The sequence below is a fragment of the Ambystoma mexicanum genome, chromosome 5q, assembly GCF_040938575.1.
Source record: "Ambystoma mexicanum isolate Mex_15411 chromosome 5q, UKY_AmexF1_1, whole genome shotgun sequence".
Classification (NCBI taxonomy): Eukaryota; Metazoa; Chordata; class Amphibia; order Caudata; family Ambystomatidae; genus Ambystoma; species Ambystoma mexicanum.
Window position 1 is genome coordinate 1,275,072,850 of NC_090933.1, and position 20,424 is coordinate 1,275,093,273.

Here is a 20,424-nt window from a genome sequence, read left to right on the forward strand (position 1 = left end):
GGGCTGGGTCACATTGGACATAAGGCCAGACTGCGCAGGCCAAGGACCGACAGGGGGCAAAGCAACACGCTGGGAACCAGGGATAAGGCCACCAATCGGCAATCCACCGAAGGCCACAGAACAGATCCAAGGCCTAAGGACCCCCCAGGAAGGAACCTCCGATCCAACGGAACACACCCGCACCCAGTGCCACCCCCATAGGGTCAGAATGGGAAAGGATCAGCCCCGCAGGGGAACGACCCAAAACAAAATAGACAAATACACGATGAGCACCCCGGCGGCTCTCCCGGACCCAATTAGTAGGGCGGCCAACTAGTCAACGAAGGGGGATGCGGCCCAAACGCTGTCTCTCACCGACATCATGGCAGCAATCAACGACTCCAGAACCTCGGTAGAGACCAAAATAGATGGCTTGGCCTCCGAGGTGTCCTTTGTGAGGCAAGACTTAAGGAACCTAACTACCAGGGTTGGGGAAGCAGAACAACGAATATCCGACACCGAAGACACAGTTAAAAACCTGGGAGGCCGCCTTGAACAAATGGAACGGAAAATCACCACGCTCGAGTTGAAGACAGTGAGGGTAGGTCCCGCCGGAATAATCTCCGCATACTCGGCATTCCAGAGAAAGAGGAGGGGCCCTCCATGGAGCTCTTTCTGGAAGACTGGCTAGCAGACTTGATGGCTCCCAAGCAACTCTCCAAATTCTTCTCAATAGAAAGAGAACACAGAGTTCCAACGGGCAGACCAGTCCCGGGGGCCCCCCCAGGCACGGTAATCGCAAAACTCATGAACTACAGGGACCGAGACACACTGCTGCACATGGTGAGGGCGACTGGCCCCATCACTTACAATGGTAACCGAATCGGGTTCTTCCCCGACTATACGAGAGAGGTCCAGAAGTCTCGACAATCCTACGACTCCATTAAAAAGAAACTGTCACCCCTGGGAATTAAATACGCACTCTTCTTTCCGGCAACATTCAAAGTATACCACAACGGCAAGGTTCATGTGTTCTACAACCCCCGCGAGGCCTGGGAGTGGTTAGAAACACAGGTCCTCTCTACTCCATGCCCAAATAGACCAGGTGGAAGCACACGGCGGAGACAACGACCACCCTGCTGGATGGACAGGTCACCCCACCACGTGAAGAAGCCGGAAAACTCGGATCTCCAATCAACATGGGACACACTTGAAATTGTGCAACTACTGACCGACAAAACTAAGGAAACGGTATGAGATCCTTACAGCCGGCGGCCCTGGAGGGCTGTGGGGGAAGTGGACAACTAACACCTCTGCACCCCCTGAGGGGGACTCTTCACTGTTAGTTCTACTTTACGTTCAGTGGTTACCTTGAACCACACGAGTTGCGGGGTAGGGTCCTTCTGACCCCTCCCCCCACCACCGAGTTGGGGCCTTTGTCCCTTTAGTAGTTTTAATGGTTAGGGGAACAGGTACTTCTGGGTGCGGGGGGGGGGGGGGGGGGGAGTGCAGGGTGGGGGGAGTTTGGGGGTTTTCTTGGGGAAGGAAGGGAAAGGCCTCATGTCACAAGTACCAGCAGTAATGGTCAGCAAAACAGAAACTCAGAGAAATCCTTGCATGAGATATGAGAGGGACCGAAACGGTCCCCCCCCGACCAGCATATACCCATCTGCACAGACTTGGCCTACAGTTTCACAGGTTAGGGTTCTAGAGTTTGCACATGTAGTACACAAAATTTATCATCAAATAAGAACGGCAGAAGGGCCCAGATGTCAGTTACGCCTCAAAACGGCCGACAAAATAGAAGCACATGAAACACACCACATCCTTCCATATAACCCCGAACCAAGACTCACGCCGATATAACACAAAAGAGACAAATATCTCTGTTGACCTGGAACGTAAACGGCTTGGGGTCGGGCATAAAGCGTAAACTGGTACTCCAATACCCTAACCGCCATTCCCCAGACATTGCATTCATAACAGAAACCCACCTGATCGGTACCAACAGTGGGCTCTTTAGGAAAACAAATTACCCACACACATACCTCGCTGGGTTCTCCAGAGGCTCTAGGGGAGTCATGATCCTCCTACATAAAAGATTCCCGTTTAGCACAAGGAAAGTCCAAGCAGACCCTCGGGGCAGGTTTGTGATGGTATTGGGGGAACTGCGGGGGGGGGGCTTGTGGCAGTGTATGCACCTCCCACACTTACAGCGGAACTTCTTGTTGAGCTCCAAGATATACTAGAAGAGCGGGCGGACTCATGGGCAATAGGGGGAGATTTCAATGAGGTCATGGAGATAGCCTGGGACAGAACACATGTGGGCAGCAGAGCAGCGGACACCCCGACCAAACTCTGCACCTTTGCAGAAGCTATGGGGCTATCTGACACATGGAGGGCAGCCCACACAATGGATCGGGGCTACTCGTTCTATTCCAACGCACACCGGTCCCTATCCAGACTCGATTATATCCTCACCCCTATGAACATGGCCCACCGACTATTATCTGCAGAACTCCTGGCGAGAGGGATCTCTGACCACTCCCCCCTGTTGGTGAAACTCAAGGGTTTGACAGCAAAACAGGAACCCACCTGGCGCCTCAACACCTACTATTTAGGGATACCCGAAATACTGGAGGGGCTTGCAAATAAAACATCGGACTACTTCGACTTAAATGAGGAGGCTGTGGACTGCCCAATAATAAGGTGGGAAGCATACAAGACCGTCATAAGGGGGGAAGCAATTTCCTTGGTGGCAGCTCACCGCAAACAGCACACAGAGGCAATCTCCGATGCGGAGGCCCAGGTAACTAGGCGAGAAGAGGAAACCCAGGAGGCACATGAGGCCTTGGTAACAGCCCAAACAATCCTGAAAGACAGGGCCTTAGACAATGCCCGAACCGCCCACTGGCTGGTCCGGAGCCAGATATACGAGAGGGGAGACAAAGCCACCAAAACATTAGCCTGGCTGGAGCGTAGAGAGCAGAGTAAAGGACAAGTACGGGCCATCCAAACCCCGGACGGGGATTTACTAACGGGGGACGCGGAGATCGCCGGGGAATTTGCAAACTACTACAGAGATCTATACTCCCCGCAAATACGAGAACCCCCAACAAACATCCCAAACTTTCTGGACGCGATCACGATCCCCTGCCTTTCTGAACCCCAGATAGAACAGTTAGACACAGCCATCACCGAAGACGAGGTAGGGGAAGCCCTCTCTCAACTACAGACCGGGATGACCCCTGGCCCCAACGGGTTCCCGGTGGAACTGTGGAAAAAAACAGTGTAACCACAACGAAACATATGCACACCATGTTCCTCCGTAGCAGAGAACAGCGCACCCTCCCCCCAGACCTCCGAAAAACGACAATAGTGGTGATCCTTAAAGCAGGGAAACCCCCGGAGCACTGCGCCTCCTACAGGTCTATTTCTTTAATAAATGGGGAGGCCAAAATACTAGCCAGAGTCCTCGCCAATAGACTACTGAGGGTGATGGGATCTCTAATCCACCCGGATCAGTGTGGATTTATGCCCGGTAAGTCCACACGAATGAATCTCCGCAGGGTCCAGATTGCTCTTGATCGGGCTGATGAGATCCCGTCCCCGCTGGCCCTCCTGGCGGTGGACTTTGAGAAGGCTTTCGATACAGTGGGCCATAATGGAACGCATGGGCTTCGGACAATACTTTATGTCCTGGGTTAAGCTCCTTTACTCCCTCCCCGAGGCCTCTGTAAGAGTCAATGGGAAATCATCTGCTACATTCCCGCTGAGTAGGGGGACCAGGCAGGGATGCCCCTTCTCTCCCCTGCTGTTTATCCTCGCCATCGAGCCTTTGGCAATCCGGTTGAGAACTGATACACAATGGACAGGGTTCGCCTGGCCACGGGGCGGGGAGGAATGGGTCTCGCTATATGCGGATGACCTTTTGATATATTTGAGCAACCCAATAATCTCCTGTCCGATAGTGACCAGAACCCTGGAGGAATACCAACACTTCATGGGACTCCGGGTCAACACACAGAAGACAATCTACTTCCCGGTACAGGGAGGAGAGGAAGCAATCCCAGATCCCTGTCCGTACTCCGTTTCAATTCTGGGCTTCACCTACCTAGGCATAAGAATTAATAGGACACAGGAGGACTTCCCCAAACTGAACCTGCACCGATAATGGAAGAACTGGAGAACGATGTCGCCCACAGGCACTCCCTCCCACTTTCATTACTCGGGAGGGCAGCACTTTAAGATGCTGGCACTCCCGAGCTTTCTGTACATCCTCCAAAATGCCCCGCTCCCCATCCCGGCCACAACATTCGCAGATATCAACTGCACCCACCGCACACTTCTCTGGGGAGGGAAACAGCCACGCATTGCCCTAAAACACTCTACCGCTCTGTGTGGGAAGGGGGTATTGGACTGCCCAACATTCGCACATACTACTGGGCGGCACAAGCGGGGGTGGCGAATGAATGGCTACACGGAGACCCGCTGCTACCACACATCCGAGTGGAAACAGGGGACACTGGCCCCCCCACCACCTGCATATACTATACGATAGCCCAAGGAACCTAAGAGCGGCACTGACCGGGTCCCGTCACATAAAGCGAGTTTGGAGGGAGATACATAGATACTTAGGCTGGGAAGACGGACCAACCCTGATCCAACCCCTCTGGCGTAATGCACATCTCCCCGAAATACAAAAAATGGGCCACTTTGAAACCTGGGAGAGGAAAGGGATTTCCACACTGGCAGACATTTTCCAGGAGGGACGACTGATAGACTTTGAAACCCTACAGACGAGGCACGGGCTGTCACCCATGGGCCGCTTTAGATACCTCCAACTTACGCACGCCATTAATACCTAATTCCCGAACCTGGCCGATATACCCGCCTGCTCTCCCTTGGAAACAAACATACTCCCACAAAGAATCCCTCACAAGGTAACCTCCACCCTCTATCAGGCAATTAACTCCTTTGGATCCGGGGAGCTCGTCAACCTCAGGGATAAATGGGAACAGGACCTAGGGCAACTGGAGGCAGAAGAGTGGGTGGAAGCCCTGATGTCCCCGCGGGAAATTGGGATCGATGCTAAACTCCGGCTGATTCAGCTCCGAATCCTACACAGGTCCTACTACTCCAGATTGCAAATGGCCTCTTGGGGGTAGGGGGGGATGGCGACGCAGAATGCTCCCGGTGCAAAAGGGCAGAGGGTACCTTCTACCACATGTTGTGGGAATGCGGGGTGCTGCAGGAGTTTTGGACTGCGTGTTTACTCCGCCTCTCCAGAATACTTGGTACCACAATCCCGAGAGACCCTAAACGCATCCTGCTGGGTATAGGAGGCGAAACTGACCTTAATAAACACGAAAGAATATTTCTAGGAGTAGCACTTGGTGCGGGAAAGAGACTCACGGCAGCCACATGAGGCTCGGGGGACAGGATAACCATTGACAGATGGTCCAATGAAATGGACAGATGCGCCTCCCTGGAGAGGCGAATTTATAATGCGAGGGGTTCCCCCCGTAAGTTTCAGAAAATATGGGGAAAATGGGAACTATAAAATGTTAAGGCCAAAACAAGGGACAGCAGCGATGCCCTGCGCAGCTGCCGGGCGGGCGGTGCGTATTCTCGACCCCCATCCCACCCCTCCCCGCCGCACCACACAGATGTCAAGAGTTATGTTATGCACCATCTACTGCAACCTTGATGTTGGGTCTCCTAATGTCTTTTGTGTACTCCCGTTGAATGTGCTACCTTCTTTTTCCTTTTGTTCTCTGTTTAATAAACCAATAAAAAAAGATTTATATAAAAAAAAAACCTGGTTTGGCGCGCAGAGAAACTCTAGAAGAAACTTTCCAAATAGAAATGGCGAAAAAAGAAGACCGGGACCCATTTAAACAAAGGAGGCCCAGACGTCATCTTGAAAAACATGGCTCCCGCGATTTAACGCAACCGGTGTTTGCGGTCGAGAAAAATCATGGTAGTCCTTTGTAAAACCACTGCCACCAGCCATTTGAGAGGAAAGGGTAGCATTTGACTGCTACATGAGTTTCTAGACATAGGGGATACAAAGTAACCCCTCCAGCACTATTGTAAGATAGGGTGTGCTGGGTCTAGGAATTTGAAAAGACTAGTAAAGTCAATTTCACTTTACTTTCTCTGGGAAACAGTAGTTGATCCCAGGGAAGGTATTTAAACCTTGGGACAGCCTGAAAGGCTCCCCTGTACCACTGCACCGTGGGTGCTGTGTAACACAAATGAACAAGATGATGCCTGCAAGTTGTCTAAAACTCCATAATCAAAGAACACACGAGTAAAACATAAAAAAATATATGAGAAAGTGGGGAAAAAAGGTTAACACTCTTCAGGTAAAAAAAGCAAGTCCTCAAAATCCAGCAAAGTTGCTGGCGGTCTCTAAGGTGAAGGGAATTTGCACATTTATGAGAATTCTCCCTAACACTAGCGACGTACCAAGTTTCGAGGACCTCCTCTAAACGGCTGCTGTATCAGGGCAAAGAGTCTGCGTAAACTGGTCAGCCCACTGGTTGGCCCAGGGCTACTTCCGAGAAGGCTTACTTGCAGGGTTTGATGAAGGTGGTGCCGAGAATACTTGGTGCCACTATTCCAATGGGTCGAAGAGTCTTTTCAGACCTTCTAGGACGACCAGATGCAGAGGGGTCCCACAGGACGACAGTGGGCTCAGGATGCCAAACCTTCCAGCGGGTTACCAGCGGTTCCTCAACTCAGCTTCCTAGTTTCAGGATACTTGGATCCTATCCTTCGTTCAGTGAGAACTACACAGATCGACCTGTTATGGGTGTTTGGGGCCTTCTCTTATCCAGAATCTCCTTCGTGCCAAAACGACAAGGACCCAATGGGAGATCTGCTCACATACAGGCATACCATACGTGGACCAATCACGGACCACGGTGGTCCCAGGCATTCACAGCACTCCAGACTCTGCCACCCAGGATGTGTATTGGGAACAGACATCCCAGCCCACATCCTGGAGGCGCACACACATGGCATGCAGAAGCCCGCAAAAGCTTGGTGTTTCGTGGGAGAATCCATGCCCAAATAAGTACTGACCCGGGTCGGGTCGACCCTGGAAGGTGAAGGGGCAAGATGGCCAAAGGACAGGACAAAGAACCTTGTGGCATGGTCATTTTGGAGTCAGGCCACCTATTCGGGCCAAACGCAGTAATCACGGTTTACCTGGCAGGAAAGGGTTAAAAATATACAAAATTATAAGCTGCCACCAGACCTGTCCAAGGCACGTCTGTAATTCTCCTAAAAAATCCTTAGAGAGTATCTAGGGCCTTTGGAAATGACTAATAGACCCAAGTGTACTGTACTGAAAAGTACATTGTACACTTGTTACATGTTGCAGAAAAGTTGCAACATTTGAAAGGATTAAGGGAAATAAAAATCTCCCAGTACTGACTGTCTTAAGGGCATGTCAGTTCCCCATAAGTGAGCGTAAAGCTCAGAGGAGTGCAGCAGAAGGCTGAGCTCCTCTGGCTATGGTGTTTAACAAAAGCAAAAAGTTGGGGGAGACACAACTGGAGGGAAAATTACACATGAAATGGAAATCTTTCCTAACAGCACCTACCAGCTAATGCTGGCCTCAGTGGTTTCTGTTCACTGATCCCCATGAAATGAGAAAGGAGGGAACCATTTCTGTCAACACTTTCTCTTAAAGGCATGCTCATTAATGTGAGATCAGCGGTGGCACATCAGGGAAGAAATGTACTCTATTCTCGAAGAGTTTCAGGCTGACTTTTTTGTGTTTTTGTGTATGACTGAGACATGGCTTACTGCTACCTCAGATCCAGACAATTTAAATGCTTCCCTCTCAACACGGTATTTTGCATTACGATTGCTTTGCTCCAAAGACTGGAGGTGGGTTAGCTATTATATTAAGAACACGATAAGCGGCTCTACCGTTCCACTCTCACAACTTGGCTTGTGAAACTTTACTGATTAGGCTTCAGCCATCCCCTGCTAGCTCAATTCACTTCTTAATAATTTAATCGGCCGCCTAGCCACTACTTTACCATTTACTCTTCGGGCCACTGTCGACCATCTTTCATTCCGACGCTCCTTGAAAACTCTTATTTTAGCTTTCTCACTGCTGCTGCCCCCCGCAATTTAGCACCAAGATGCACCTGGGCGACCGTGTGCTTTATAAGTACACATAAAATAGCCACGTTACCAATTAATTTCTTGACACCTTTGCTCAACTGGTTGCTGATCTCGCGCTTTCACATTCTGATTTACTCTTAGGAGATTTTAATCTTCACCCCAATGATCCCGATGACTTGCAAGCCAGTAAATGTATTTCTGGATTACGGGACTGCACCTTTACGATCAGAAATCATGGCCCAAACCATATAGAAGGGAACCAGCGTGATTGAATCTTTTCTGATTGTGACAGGCTTTTGGTGTTTCCACCTCGCCCCCTGGCCTGGTCGGACCATTTTCTCATTCCCTTTTCCTTCCCTCCTTCCTTCCTTCCTTCTCGACCTAAAGTGAAACCAGTGGCTCTCTTTAAACTTTGCCGCCACTGGGCTAGGTTTTCCTCTGAAGCCATTTCCAGCTCCATTATCACCCTCACAGGTGAAGGAATAGCCAAAGACTCTTAAGACCCCTGTAGCGCCCAGATTGGTTCCTTTCAAGTTACGGCTGATAGTCTTGCTCCCCTTACACAATCCCTTTTCCAGGCACACCATTCCACCCCTTGGAACTCTCCTATGCTTAAGTGTCTGAAGCAAACATGCCGTAAAGCGGAACGAAATTGGCTTTCTAATTTGGCCTCTGCGGCACGGTCCTCCTACCTACATTTTTCGAACTGCCTACCACACTGCAATAAAAAAAGCTAAGGCTGATTTTTATGCGAATCACAATCTCACTGCCGTCTGCTCTAAGAGTGAGTTATTCCGAGTGACTAAAGAACTGACCACTCCTGCAAAATGCCCTCTATTATTAACTTAGGGCCACTGTGATCATATTGCTGTCTTTTTTAGGGATAAGATTCTTAATATTCGACAACTGACTAGTGTAGAAAGATGAACACTGACTGAACCCCATGTGGTCTTTGCTGCGATGGAGGAAACCATACCTAGTGCCTTTCACTTCAACGCAGTGACAGATAGCGTGGTCTCTTCTGCTCTGGGAAAACTGATCTGCCTCTTCCAGGAATCCTATCCCGCTTGCTAGGCTTCAAGAGGATTCCAGCATTCTTTCTCCCCTTCTCACTGCTGCACTTGATTATTCCTTTACTACTGGCCACATTTCCACCTCCCTTAAGCATGCAGTGATCTGCAGTAGCGGAAAACTGCCCTAGCTCCCTTCTCCTAGTTCTGATGAAACTAATGGAATAGAGTGTGACTCCTCAACCATCTGCCTTCTTGGAGGCCAACTCTCTCCTCCATCCTTTTCAATCCGGATTCCGCCCCGGGATGGGAACGGAATCTGTGATGGTGGCACTGATGGTCGACATTGCTCTCCTGCAGGACCACAGAGAGGTCGGAGCATTGAGTCCTCTCGACCTTTCTGCAGCCTTTGATACGGTTGATAACCAGAAGCTGCTCCGGTGCCTTTATGAGGCAGGAATTTCAGGAATTCTGCTTAAATGGTTTTCTTTTTGTCGGATCGGGTCCAAATGGGTTCTCTCCTGCCATTTACTTCCCTGCCCACTGAACTGTAGTGTGGAGTCCCACAGGGCTCCGTCCTGTCTCCATCACTTTTCACTCTTTATATGCAGGCACTGGCTAAATTTATCGCTAGTTGAGAGTACATTTCTCCTCCTATGCGGACGATGCCCAGATTTTGTTTTGCCTAAATACGCCTTCCACTGATCCACCCAATAAGTTGAAAAACTGCCTTGCTGCAGTCAGTGACTGGATGGCTAATAACTGGCTGAAGCTAAACAGTGACAAAACAGAGGTTCTTCTAGTTGGCTCCAATGCAGAGGGTCCTCTATGGACCAGCGACTACTGGCCTTCTACCTTTGGTCCGTGTACTGAGCCTTCTCCTGTGATAAAAAGTATTGGTATCAAACTCATGTCCACCGGTTTACCGGAAGCCCAGGTCTCTGCAGTCTGCCAGATGGGCTTTATAAAACTGTAGGTTCTAAAAAAAGGTTCTCCCCCTCCTTACAGCTGCGCTCAGATCAAAAATGCTTAAAGCCTCGATTATGAGTTCCTTAGACTACTGTAATTCTATTTACCTTGGGCAACCTGAGAGGCTACTTCAATGCCTGTAAACTCTCCAGAACACTGCAGCTCGTCTTGCCCTTGGAGCCCCTAGACTGGCTCACTCCTGAGAACTCCTGCTTCAACTACACTGGCTTCCTATCAGAAGACGAGTCAAATTTAAGGTTCTCTGCATGGTACATCGTGCTAACCATAATGTTGGAGCTGAATATTTGCATTCCAAGATTCAACTCTACATACCCAATCACCTACTGCGTTCAGCAAACACGTTTGTTACTTGTTCCTAGATTTTCTCAGGCCAGAGCTGGAGGGAGCTCCTTCTCAGTTCTCGCCCCCATGCTCTACAACGCTCTGCCTCTTGACTTTCGCAAGCCTCAAGAGTTTTTCCATTCTGTAAGGCTTTAAAAACACCTGTTTCTCAGTCTAATCTCATTAGTCTCCCTCTCACTGCCTCAATAGCTTACAGTCTTTATGCGCTCTACAAATACTATATAATACACAGACTATTAAGATAGTTTGGCTTGTTCTCCCTCTGACTTCCCTCCCTTGTCTTGTCACGCCTAGAAACACTTATCTACAGGTGAGTTATAAATGACTCATCAAATCATAGGCATCTGCTTTTTGCTTAGTGACACACAGCACCCTCTGTGCAGTGTCAATGAGGAGTCTCTTGGACTCCTCTACACGTTTAAATACATTTACTTGTGATAACTAGTTCCCAAGAATAGTAGGATAACTGATCTTACTTACCTTTTTCTTTTGTGGGTCCAGTATACAAAACCTTATGTGGAGTGTGGGGGGGAAGGGAGGGAAGAGGGGGGTCAGGGGGTGGGGGTTACCTAGTAACGCCTTATCCCACTTCTTATATAACTTCTTGTTACAATGACCGACTTAAATAACTGGTGGCAGTGGTTACTTGTTACTACCTTTTGTACAGGTTACTAGCAGGCTGATTTCTCAGCTGCAGTACAGCACGCACGAGTGACCATTTTTTCAAAATGGTCCCGGTCTTCTTTTTCCACCAATTTTCTTTCGTCAGTTCCTTCTGGGCCTTTACTTTATCCTTTAGAATAAGTATGGGTCCTTTGTGTGTTCTGGCTTTGGCGGGCTTCAGCCCTGAAACCCACCCAGGCTCCAGTGTGTCCGGTAAGGCAGAAAGTGAGGGAGGAGCCCGAAACCTTGCTATCGTTTGTCTGCAGAGATGCCTAGCTGAAACCAGCTCTAACTGGGCGGCTGGCTGTTCCTTAAGGACAGCCACCCCCCAGGTGATTGACAGCTACATGACTGAATGAATGTGATCCCACATAAAAGGCGAGGATTTTGGGACTACAGAAAGATACGGCCACTGGAACAAGGAATCCAAAGCAGAAGACCAACAGAGATGCCAGCAGCAACTTCCAGGACCGCAAAAGCACTGGTGAAGCCTTGCAGCTGTGCTGACCCCATTTTCACATTAACAGGGAAGACCGGCCAGGGACGACTTCCTCCATTAGGCCGGTGGGACCAACTAGGCTCAAGACCTGCTTCGTTTGGGGCCATCCCCGACTTGCTGCGACTTTCCTTGGCTGTATTATCCTAATACCCGGGGTACCTGGACCATCATCGAGTGCAAAGTCTTCCAAAGAACGAATCAGTCTGAAACTTTGCAGGCATCCGTGTGGACCTACAGAAGCAGCGCTCCTTTGTCAAAGGTCTCCTCGCCAGAGTTCAGGACTGAGTGACAGAGGAAAATCCAACATGGGGGATTCGTTCCTCCTTGGTGCTAAGAAAAAGGCGCCAAAACCACAAAGTCGCTTAAGTGGAATCCATTGCTGCAGAGTCCCACTCGAGAGTGCTGCTGAAAAAGCCCACCAAAGGTCCCACCTTTTGTCACCACAGCCAAAGAGCGGGAATCAGGGTCTACATCAGGAAGGAAGCCAGCTAAAAATTCTGCTTCTTTAAAGGTACCATGGGGCTTGGGGAATAAATACTTTTTGCCATGTTTTGGTGCTTCCCAACTTTGGAGGAGCTACAATCCCAAATTACGAGTGGACCTCAACTCCCTTGTGCAGGCCTTACAGCTTGTGCCCTACCAGATAGGCTCCCCTTGAGATCCTGTATTTCTTGAAGAACTACTGACTGACATTTGCTGTGAAGAACTGCATCAGAACTAGAACTATCGACTTGACTTTAGGTAGCCTGGTTTCTTAAAGGCTCCTCTTCTCAACCATATTGGCTTTAGCAGTGCTGGTTCCTCCGTAGGGTTTAAATTGTATAACACTTTTTATTGATAGGAAACAGACTACCCGCATCCCTCTGGGAGAAAAGACCATTATAACAGCTGCTAAAGTGTGTTCTATCCAACTAAAGCTTTACTCCCCCCCCGACCCCACCCCAAACACTCATTTTTATAAAGGTGATATATTTAAGTGCTGATACTGAACTTTAGTGCTGTCACTCCGTGTGCTGGACAGGTAAAGCACAGAAGAAGTTATTTACCTACATTATTGTTTCTAATAAAATGTAATTCCATTTTCCATTGAATGTTGTTAGTTGCTGTGTTTTTCGATTAACTGAAGTACCTTGTGTATATATAAATATATTTTATATAAGTGTGTAAATTTACTTGGATACTTGCGTTTACTGATTTCAATGTACTGCTCTACAGCTCACATTACCCCGGCTAAGATCAGCCTGGCTGCTCAACCACTGTACAGAATTGTGCAGTACAGGCCTATATTAAGAGTTAGGTCCCTAATACCAAGACAAGTCTTGTGAAGTACCACATCAGTTGGACTTTAGAAAAATGTAGCTAGCAGTTGTCATTCTCCCACCTGGCAGCAAAAACCTGGAACACCCACCCGAGAGTACTACACAATACGAGGAATCACCTAATATTCAGAAAATTACTTAAAACTTGGCTATTAACCTCAGAATCAAACTAGGAAAAACAAAAACACAACTGGCAACAGAACACAACTCAACAAGCATACATGGAAGGAAGTTGTCAGGGAGGAACCCCAGGAAACACAAACTCCGAACAATATCCCCACTTTAGAGCCCCACCCCAGTGGCAGGCACCGTAGCTGCAGATAGGTGAGCATTAACCAATAACTGGCACCCCTGGAGGCCTTAGAACGCCTGGTCGTTGGACGGTGGGGTATCCCGCCCAAGGAGCTCGGGGAGGCAATGGTAGGAGCACCCTTTGGCAACCTAAGAGCAAACCCATCAACCTTACCCATTTCCACTCAGAGGTATGCCTTCACACCTCATGCCCACAGACCGCTAGATGGCTACAGAGGAAAGCCACCACAATGCATAGAACCCGGTGAATTAACCGCTACAAAACGCCCAGTACACAACACGGGCAGAGACGCTGAACACAGAAGTCCTAAGCAACGAGATAAGAAAAAAAGCCCCACTAACCCAACCCTAAAACATCAAGTTCCACATACACCTTTAAATACTAAACAAACAAAACCTATTCTCTGCACAGGAATCCGTGTGCACTTCACCACAACAACAAAACAAACCACATATACCTGTGCAACAGCTCATTGGAGTCCACCAAACCGTAAAACGCACCCAAGTTCAGCGAACAGTGCAAACCGATCTGAAGCGGTCAACAGGACACCACAATTTCTCACTCTACCTGCTATGCCCTAATAGCCCTTCCTACCTTCTTTCCTTTCAGATCCGCCAGAGTGCCAGGGGACCACTCCAGTGGTAATAGTGAGTGGTATAAATTATCTTGAACATTAACATGAAGGAAGATCCCACCATCTTGTTTCTCTCTGCCTCTCCTTCCTGTACTCTCCACTAACCTTAGCACAATGCACTTTGTGTGTGATGTTAGATAGGCAAAGTTCACTTATTTTAAAAGCAAGGATTGTAGCCCTAAAGCAGCCCAGTTTTAGTCCAACCTCCTGTGGACCTTTAGCTTTAAAAGAAGGTGTCACACACCACTTCTTTGCTTCACTCTGGAAGTAACACCTGAGAAGGATTCATTGGACCCCTTGAGTTTTACTTTTCAAAGCTCTCAACCATTGGGGTGAAGGAGCACTCAAAGACAAAGGCGAGCTCTCCCCCTAACCACTCAAGGCACACTGGGGTTAACTCTTGCTGTGCACCAAAACCAGCCACTCTGCACCAGAGTCTCCCACGGCTAGGAGAGAAGACCCTAAAAGCACTCCTGTCCCTCAAGTGGATTTCACAGCATCTGGAGGGCCAGATCAGCTAGGACTCCCTGTTCTGCTGCCTCAGGATCCCACTGCTGCTATTTTCTGGCACTCTTCTGAAACGCCGAAATACAGTGCCTGCGCAACTCAAGCCCACCCAACACTGCATCGTGCCCTTGCTGAGACTGTCACCTTCTACGCTTGAATCAATCACTCAACATCGAACCACTGGAGAGTCACTTGCAGACTCAAATCAGGGGTTGCGACATGACTCTACCCAAACTCAAACTGCCAATTGCTGAAGCGCACATCAGAGCAACAGGATCACTGTTTCGACACTCACCGCCTGCCAACTAAAACTGCTGCCGTGTCACCAATCGACCCGTCCCAGTGTCAACAACCAGACTAGACCCGGCTCGAGCAAGAACAGATCCTGGTGAGCGCCCAACCTCCTTCGACCAAAAGCAGTCTTTGAACTGCACAGAACTAACACATTCAAGACTGTCAGACACCCGTTTGCCACTTGGGCACACACACGATCCACGGTACCAGAACTGAGCTTGGTCAACTTTCATCACTGCTTGAAGCAGTATTTGACGCATTCAAACTGCCAAGGTAGTACTATAGACAATTAACTGCCCTCTTGACCATTTTGGGCCCTACAGACTAGTTAGGTCACCAATTCCATTATTGCATCCAAGAAACATATCCTTTTTAAAGAGCATTGTGGTTTTTCCTGGACCTCAACCCCGATTCATTATCCAGAGTGGTGTATTGTGCGATCTTCGTTTATTCTGTGTTCTTTGCTCATGGGTGGCTTTTGTGTAGTGGTTTTCTATTTAGTTATTTAAAGAGTACCTATTTTCATAGAACCTCGAGTTACCTTTATTTTTGACTGTTATGCTTTGCTGTTTGGGTCAGTACTGATCCCATTCTCACCCCTCTTAAGAGGATATCTGTTCCTCGGCAAACGTTGCTACAAGATATGATATGGCATTTGTAACGCGCCTATACACAAGTTTCAAGGCGCGACGAGGCAGGGAGGGGGGAACAAAGGGAAGACAGACAACGATCCTACTAAGGGAAAGGCGATATCTATTGACTGTTTTACCTTTAGGATTGTAGCAGTGTGAGGGCTGAGTCGCCTCATCCTTGTACTTCTGCAGTGCAGAATCCAATTTGTTACATGATTTCATCACCCTTCATAGTACATGCAGTTAATTTAGTTTTGCATTCATTTGGGGTGCATGCTGATTTACCACATTAGTGGCCCAACGTGCCTTTTTTGTAGCCATTGGGGTACTGCTCTTGGTCATTTTGTTTTAGTAGCTTTGTTTAGGTAAACCACAAGGCAGGTCTAAAATGGCCCTGGTGCACAAATGAGTTCACTTTGAGCACAACCCTACACCCTTTTACCTTGTTTTAGATAGGTTCCTAGTCGAAAATCGGCCATACATCTTGTGGTTGTGCACCTCAGCTCTTATTTTGTTAAAGATAACCTGATTGGATGGCTGCGAAAACCTTGATTTAGGGTCTCTGTTGTGCGTGTTGAGGCCTGGCATCATCCTGCCCATGAGTGCTTGAGTTTATCTATGGGAAAACGTAATCCTGCTAGTTCCTACTGGCATTTTGCAGTCTTGCTTACCTGCTGGAAGATTTTGCCACACAGCGGCTGCAATTTTAGGATCAGTCCTGGCCATGCTAGCGTAGTTCCATTACCTTCTCTTTGCTCCGGTTCTGATTCCTGACTGTTGTATACACTTTGTGGGCTGTCCTCGCCCCCGCCCCTTCACATCCTATGGGCTGTGACCACCATGTTGGAATATGGCCCTTTTTACTGCCACCTCCCACTTTTAATACCTTGGTTGTGTGCCTTGGAGTAGGAAACTGCTGTGGTCCAGAAGGGCTGTTGGACACCACTACACCACCTATTCATTTCATCTGGTCCATCCTGGTTTGACATGACTATGGTTTAGTCATGGACTATTCTGCTGGCTGGCGGCCCTGCCTTGTCCAGAGAGAGGCCCAAATCTGCATGGTCAGGGTTCTACGCCATCCTCAAGCCATCTTTGTTGCTGTTTTCACCTCTTGCTGCTTGCTCTCACTACTGTGAAGGTCCATTATTGTTCATTTGGGTCACTGGAGCAATTGTTGGTCTGGGGTTAAAGTCCCAGGGTCCTGTATTTTTTCTGGGTCTTCTTTGAGAACAGCCACTTACGAGTACCCACCTCTGGACCCTGGCTTGGTGGGCATTTGTTACTTACCTCCAGGGGTCCATGTGGTATGTGGTACTTTGGTTCGGCAAGCCCTCTTATTTATTTATTTTGGCAGTTGTAAAGTGACCCTAACCCAGAGGTATCTGGGCGCTGGTTACAGAGAAGACAACATAATAACAGACATAGTTAAATCATCACAAAATGTTTTTATAGTGAGAGGAGCAATGTGGTGTGAAGGGTTAGACCTCTAGCGTGAAAAGCCATGTTTTGAGGCCTTTACGGAAAGGATCAGAATGAGGCTTCAGATCTCAAAGCAAGCAGGAGAGCGTTCCAGTTATCTGCTGCCACAACTGGGAAGCTCCATCCCCCTGCTTTTTGAAGCTTGAATCTAGGGAAGGAGAGAAGGTGTGAATGGACGGACTGGGTTGGTCTGTTGGATTGGGTTTGGCAAGTTTCCTAGATAATTACCTTGGGGAAGTGTTTGACAGACATTTGCGTGTTAACTAAAGTGCCTTGAATATGATGCTTTCACCAACAGGAAGTCAGTGCACAGTCCGTCTTGCAGGAGAGATATGCTCTTTGCGATATTCAAAGCCGCTCTTCGGGCGTTGTACTGCGTGGTAGAGCAAGCAAATAGTGCATTGCAGTAGTCTATTCTAGAGAGATAGGTGCTCTGGCAATCGTGATGCAACCTTCAGGGGTCAGGAACGGTCTGCATGCGTTGATAAGTTCACAGGTGTACGCTGTTGCAGAGGCAATGGCGTTTACCTGTCATGTTAGGGAGAGCAAGGAGTCCAGGTAAGCCCCCAGCGTTTTCACTTCTTTAGAGAATGAAATTATGTTACCGTCAATGACAAAGGAAACCGTCTCCACTGAATTTTCTTAAACGAGTTTGAGTTCCAATGAGCTGCAACTCCTTTTTGTCGTCATTTAGGCATTGGGTGTGTTGTGCCATCCACGACTGGATGCTTTGGGTGATTCTGTTCAGGGCCATGGAATTGGTGCTGTTATCTCCTGAGATTGGAAGGAAGATCTGGATATCATCTGCATAGTTTGTGTAAAAGATGCCCAGATCATCCAAAAGGTTGAATAGAGGCTTAGTAAATATATTGTAAAGTGTCATGGAGACACAGGAGCCTTGGGGAACTCTGCACGTGACTGGTGCTGGAATGGCAGCCGCAGTTGGAGAAAACCCTCATTGTTCGATTAGACAGGAAGTATTCGATCCAACTGTGACCTTTGGAGAGAAGAGGGCAGCTGAAGATAGATATTGGCATAGGATTGAGTGGTCCACTAAATCAATGGCATTTGTCCTCTGAACTGCAATGGTCCAAATCATGATGTGCTTCCTTCCACACCTAGCATTGCTGGGCATCAAAACCAGAAGTACATTTTATTTAGTGTCCTTTCTGGCATCCCCTGGGGTCAGATTGGGCCACACACAGGAAGGGATGCTGGGCCACTTCAGGAGTAGTCTTTCGATCTTCAGTCAGGGATTCCTTGCTCCAACGTAAAACTAATAGCTGCGGATGTCCTCCTTTTATCCAAGATTCGAGCTGGCAGCATGTCCAACCCCACCAGCTCCCTTCCTGGGTTACTGACAATCACACATGCACGCACGTGTTTTCCCGGGCCAGTGCATGATCTTAAAAGAGCCTTCCTGACCTGAGAAGGCTAATTCTAGCTGTACAAGCACCTTATAAATGCCCAATAAAATGCATTTTAAAAAAAACAATATGGCCAAAGAAGCAAGCGAAAATCACGTAGCACGCCCATTTTAATGCACGTCCCACGTTTAGTACCCATATGAGGTAATCGTGAATGAGCACTCCAAAAGAATGCAAAAACTATAAAAACAGATCTGCTGCCACCAGCCCGTCTTTAGGCACATATAAAAGTAACCAAAAAACCCATATGTAAAAGGGTGCAATATGAAAATGCAAGTATTCAAAAGGGCAACACCATTTCCCAGTATTGATAGTCTGAAGGACTAATCGGATTACCCATAACTTGAGCAAAAGGCAAGGGAAGAGAAGCTGAAGGTTTTACTTCCCTTCAGAAAGCCAGGACAGGATAAAAACGGAGCAAAAAGAAAGGTGTTCTATAGGAAACTATTGAGGGAAAGTTGCAAATAAGAACATATATTCCCTGACAACAGGCATTTGAAGTGATAACCGTGTTGGTTTGTTTACATATTCAAGTAAAGGGACACAGTGACTAAATAGGTCGATGCTCCTCTATGGTCTTCTATGAAATCCCATTATTCTTGCTGTTCCTGAATGCTTCATCTTAAATCTGGTAGCTTCCCTTTTTATGAGAGCTGTATAACTACACATACCCACCAAGGGGGAAGTGGCGGTAGGGGGCTCAAGGTCATCAGGAGAGTTAATTGGGCATTTCAAATGATCCTCTGATTCACCACCCTCCTCTTGCCCCTCTTCCTTTATGTCCATGTCTTCCATGTGGTCATTAGATGGCTAGAAGATGCCTGAAAATCCTTAACTGGTGTCTTGGGCGGTGTCTGAAAAGGTAGTTGCTGCTTTGTGCTGGCTTTCTTCTCTCGAGCTCTAAAGTGTAAACTTGATAGTCTTGGAAACCTAGGTTGTTCGAGGGTGCATGCACTTCTTCCACCTCTTCTACGCTCCGTTTATTTTCTATGGAATCAGTCTCATGGAAGCCACCAGCGTGTCAGGCAGCTGATCAGGTCTGCTGTGCAGGGGTTTACAGTGCCCGCTGCAAAGCTGGCTTCATAGCCAAAATAATTTCATGTAAATTAATGGGTGGGGCCTTGAGAGCATGCAGGCGTTGACTTATCCAGGAATGTAGCCTTGATCTTATGCAGGGCATGGTGTTTCAGTGAGTCTGACCTTTACCCCAGCGCGATCCCGAGAACTCAGTGGACGTTTTAGGGGCTCTCTCAGTAACTTGTTTCACTGGAGGTATATGCAGACTGTTGCAAACTTGGGAACCTGGTTTTGTATGGTCGCAGAATGCTCAGCGCCATGTATAGAAGGCATCAATAGGAGGTAAAAGTTTACAACAGAGTACAAGAGCGTTGTGACCAAGAAGGGAGTAGGGTGCAAGCATTTTTACCACTTTGACATAGTTTTCAACTAATACCCATGTTTCTAGAATAAAAGTAAGATTCATCAAACAAAGCAGCCACACTCCAAGCAAGATGATGACTAAGTGGAATCATTCAAGGATGACACACAAACAGCATATCATATGGTTATCAATACAATAAAGAAGTCCAACTCACTGTGTCTCCGGCTTTATATTGGGTGGAACCCTTCCCCCCGGCTATGCTGAATCCAAGCCCCTTCTCGTTGCGCATCAAGCAGGTGGAGAAGCGCTTGGTGGGCACAGGCACCACTGCTGGCAGCTCCTCCACTTCCTCAGGGAAGCACATGCCACTCCAGCGTTCCCGTGGGTAGTAGTCATCTTCCGGCCGCAGAGGCGTGACAGTGATGGCGTTTTCCGGCTCAACCATCCTCTCCCGTAACACGGTCATGGTAACCGAGGTGCCAGAGCTACGCAGGGCCTCAACAGCCTTGTGATGCTCTGCGTTGTGCAGGTCCACACAGTTCACCTAATGACGGGGAAAAAACAGAACTGTCCACATGCCAAGATACTAGATACAAGGAATCTGTACAACGACTTATCACCAAACTAGTATTTTGTAATCACATCAAAAGAAAATGCAATGGTAGCACCCCAATCAAAGACAAACTCTACAAATAGATGAGTTGTTTGGGCACAGGGAAGCTTGATGCCAACGAGTGTCTTTGTGAAGTGATTAGAGACATTCCTTGTGAGTCATGCCAATGCGACTGCGCTAATTCAATACCA

At 48.2% G+C, this 20,424-nt stretch overlaps 1 protein-coding gene across 27 annotated transcripts in view; it reads right to left on the reverse strand.

The window, feature by feature from the left end:
- SCRIB (scribble planar cell polarity protein) overlaps positions 1-20,424 on the reverse strand; it is a 1,329,907-nt gene that overhangs the window by 580,881 nt on the left and 728,602 nt on the right. For all 27 annotated transcript variants that reach the window (XR_011278687.1, XM_069621824.1, XM_069621823.1 and 24 more), the window contains one exon: positions 19,835-20,164. Coding sequence is in view for 26 of the 27 variants with exons in the window: in XM_069621824.1 (XP_069477925.1) it covers positions 19,835-20,164 (330 nt within the window). In the remaining variant the exon portion in view is untranslated. The remainder of the gene's footprint in view (positions 1-19,834; positions 20,165-20,424) is intronic.